The 3,370-nt window shown below is 36.1% G+C and overlaps 1 protein-coding gene across 1 annotated transcript; it reads left to right on the top strand.

The window, feature by feature from the left end:
* The first annotated feature begins 877 nt into the window (after positions 1–877).
* Positions 878–1,879, top strand: LOC120266471 (ESCRT-related protein CHMP1B-like). Its single transcript, XM_039274103.1, has one exon. It carries the CDS (start codon positions 990–992, stop codon positions 1,599–1,601), a length of 612 nt encoding a protein of 203 aa, XP_039130037.1. The 5' UTR covers positions 878–989; the 3' UTR covers positions 1,602–1,879.
* The last annotated feature ends 1,491 nt before the right edge of the window (positions 1,880–3,370 follow it).

Consider the following 3,370-nt stretch of genomic DNA (forward strand, 5'->3'; position numbering starts at 1 on the left):
TTAAAAATTATTAAGCTCTTAGCACACTTCTAAAAATCTCATGCTTACAGGCTTATAATTCCAATACAACATGATTTAAAAATCTAGAAATGTATGCATGCTTTCATAAATATGTATATACATGTAACATCAACTAAAAACCCAATTAAAGCTTTAACCATCATAAGATTCAAGCAACCAAGATACTACATGCAGCACAATCACACATGCAAAAAAAAATAAGATTCAGTTACAAGCTATAACATAACCAATAATAACCAGCCAAAGAGAACCATAATAAGGATGAAAACCTTGAATCTTGGAGAAGAAATAAGTCCGGTAAAACTCCGATTCTCCTAGCGCCTAAGAGTTCAGGTGATGCAACCAATCCCTCTTCACAAATAAACTCCTTAGCCAAGAAAACCAAGGTTTGGCTGCTGAACAAGATGAAGAAGAAGGAGTTTATTCAAGAAGCACACACACACTCACTGCCAGCTTAACAACTCAATAATTGAGCAAACAGTAACCCCGACCAGATCCGCTAATCAAGGGATTAAGAAAAGTTGTGGGCTCCCCAAACGAAAAGCTCAGTCAAAGTCAAAATGAAGAAAAAGGAATTTTACAAACCTTACAAAATATGCTCTTGATTTATTTATTTATATATTATTAGCACAACATATATATATATATATATATATATATAATTTAATTCCACTTAAATTTCTTTTTATAAAAGCTTTCTAATAATTAAAAAAAAATACAATTTTGAATTTTGAATTATTATTATTATTATATTTAACCGCGTCACACGTGTAAACACGCGTTCGGTTCCATGGTCCATACGAAATAAAAATCATCGTCTTTCTCTCGGCTTTCCTTTGCGATCCTTCGTTTATATTAATATATATATATATACATATATCCCCAATCTCTCTCCCTTCGATTTTCACCCGCGTCGTTCGCCGGAACCCTAACCCTAATCCCCATTGCTATCCCACCACCGATCTCCGATGGGGAACACGGAGAAGCTGATGAATCAGATCATGGAACTCAAGTTCACGTCCAAGAGCCTTCAGCGCCAAGCGCGCAAGTGCGAGAAGGAGGAGAAGGCCGAGAAGCTCAAGGTCAAGAAGGCCATCGAGAAGGGCAACATGGATGGCGCCCGCATCTACGCTGAGAACTCCATCCGCAAGCGCAGCGAGCAGATGAACTACCTCCGACTTTCCTCCCGTCTTGATGCCGTCGTCGCCCGCCTTGACACTCAGGCCAAGATGCAGACAGTTGGAAAGTCCATGGGATCTATTGTCAAGGCTCTTGATGCTTCCCTCGCCACCGGTAATCTTCAGAAGATGTCTGAGACTATGGACCAGTTCGAGCGCCAGTTTGTCAACATGGAGGTTCAGGCCGAGTTCATGGAGGGAGCCATGGCCGGATCCACGAGTTTGTCGACGCCTGAGGGGGAGGTCAACAGCCTCATGCAACAGGTCGCTGATGACTATGGGCTTGAGGTCTCCGTTGGGCTGCCACAGGCTGCTGCACATGCTATACCGGCCAAGGAGAAGGAGAAGGTTGATGACGACGATCTCTCGCGCCGCCTTGCAGAGCTCAAGTCCCGAGGCTAGGGTTTGATCGCTCGCTTCTGTCGTAAGATCTCTTGAAATTTCTTTTCTTTCCTTTTCTTTTTGTTCTCCATGTGATGCGAGAAAAAGAATGAGTGAAGGATAGAAACACTAGTGATTTGCATAGGAGATTTTGCTGTTCTATATGTCCTTAATCTATGATTCTCTGGAGTTTTAATTATAATTGCTAAGTTTTGTTATTATCTTGGTTTGAAAAAATAGATACCTTTGTAAATTCTTTTGATTATGATGTTCAAAAATCAATACTTTCAAGAATGATATATCTATACTTGCAGGACTTATTGATTAATTTTTGTGTTATGATGGTTTTGTATTTGCTTTTGTTCGAGTTATTAGGTTCTTGAGCTGGGTGTTTGGAGTATCAGACTTATTTATTATGCTTATTTGGGTTCAAATGGATAATCTTTTCATGTTTGTTTGAACTAATGCAAAGAGGTTATGAATTTCATTTGTTTCATGGCTTCATCATCCATGTTCAGCTTATGCAGTTGCTAATCTGCTTATCATTGTGGATGATTTTGTCTTGCCTACTCAGATTACTGGTTGAAATTCTGATAGTTATAAATTATTTATCACATTGTGTAACTTGGATTTATTAACTTTGTGTTGGTTAGTGTAGTCTAATTTGTTTTTCGGCTTAAATCCTTTAGAGTAGAAAGAGGAATCCTCAATTTTGTGTTTCTTGTTTTTTGTATCTTCTGTTTAAGAAACATACTGTTTAATATTCATTGTAGATAAAAGACATTCCTCAATTTAAAAATGTATTACCACCTCGGCAAAAAGAGGATAAATATAAAAAACAAGAAACCTAATTAAAGTTTAAAATCTAGATTGTGAAATATATAACAAAAACAGGGAAGCCAGACATACACTTAGTTTACAAATATATATATATATATATATATATATAAGTTTTATGGTCTTTCTCTTCTCCTTGAGTGTTTTTCTGCCTTGTATCATTCTATTGCTGTCTTTTTTTAATACTATTTTTCTTCCAAGTATCACTTTGTGGCATTAATGTTCAGATTTCAATAATTAATAGGCAGATGTTTGTGTTCATATGAATTTCTGTCACTTTTGATGGTCACTTGCTATGTGCTTGTGTTGATTTTCTAATTATTCTGATATATATGTATATATATAATTTGGGGGCTTTGGACTATTGTTATGGGTTTAGTTATGGTCTTTGTCCATCATGTTTAAAAGTTTGAATTTGCATTTAGATTTGCTCCTTGTGGTCTGCAGGAAGCTAAAATATATTAAATTGGGAGGAAGTAACCTATTTGGTTTTATTAAGGTTGGATTTAGCGTGTGTTTGTGTTATAGATTTCATTTTGTGATTGATTGAGGAAAGCGTTGTGTGGCTCAATGTTTGTTTGCAGGGTTAATGAATGCTCAATGGCTGTAAGATAACTTAGTAAGCTGTTTGAAATGAGCGAAAATATATGGAGGTAAGTGTCTAGGAATCTATGGCTACCTTTGAAACTTTGCTTTAGAAGATTAAATTGATTCAGAGGATGAAAATGATGATGCATACATTGAGATTAATAATGTGGTTTGATAAGTATTCCACTGACTCTGAACATCTTTTGTTTAAGTATCAAGATGATGACTAAGTGATGGGCAATGATCAAAATTAAAATGGAACTTATTAATTATTTTAGAAGGGAAAGGGTGATGTTGTTAGAGTTACATGAGAATTTCCAAATATTGGTTAACAATATGGACATTTATCCTTCTCTTATCAAGCA

The sequence above is a fragment of the Dioscorea cayenensis genome, chromosome 8 (genome assembly GCF_009730915.1).
Source record: "Dioscorea cayenensis subsp. rotundata cultivar TDr96_F1 chromosome 8, TDr96_F1_v2_PseudoChromosome.rev07_lg8_w22 25.fasta, whole genome shotgun sequence".
NCBI classification, from domain to species: Eukaryota; Viridiplantae; Streptophyta; class Magnoliopsida; order Dioscoreales; family Dioscoreaceae; genus Dioscorea; species Dioscorea cayenensis.

Coding starts and splice junctions, on each gene's coding strand:
- LOC120266471 (XM_039274103.1), top strand. CDS start 990: ATGGGGAACACGGAGAAGCTGATGAATCAGATCATGGAACTCAAGTTC.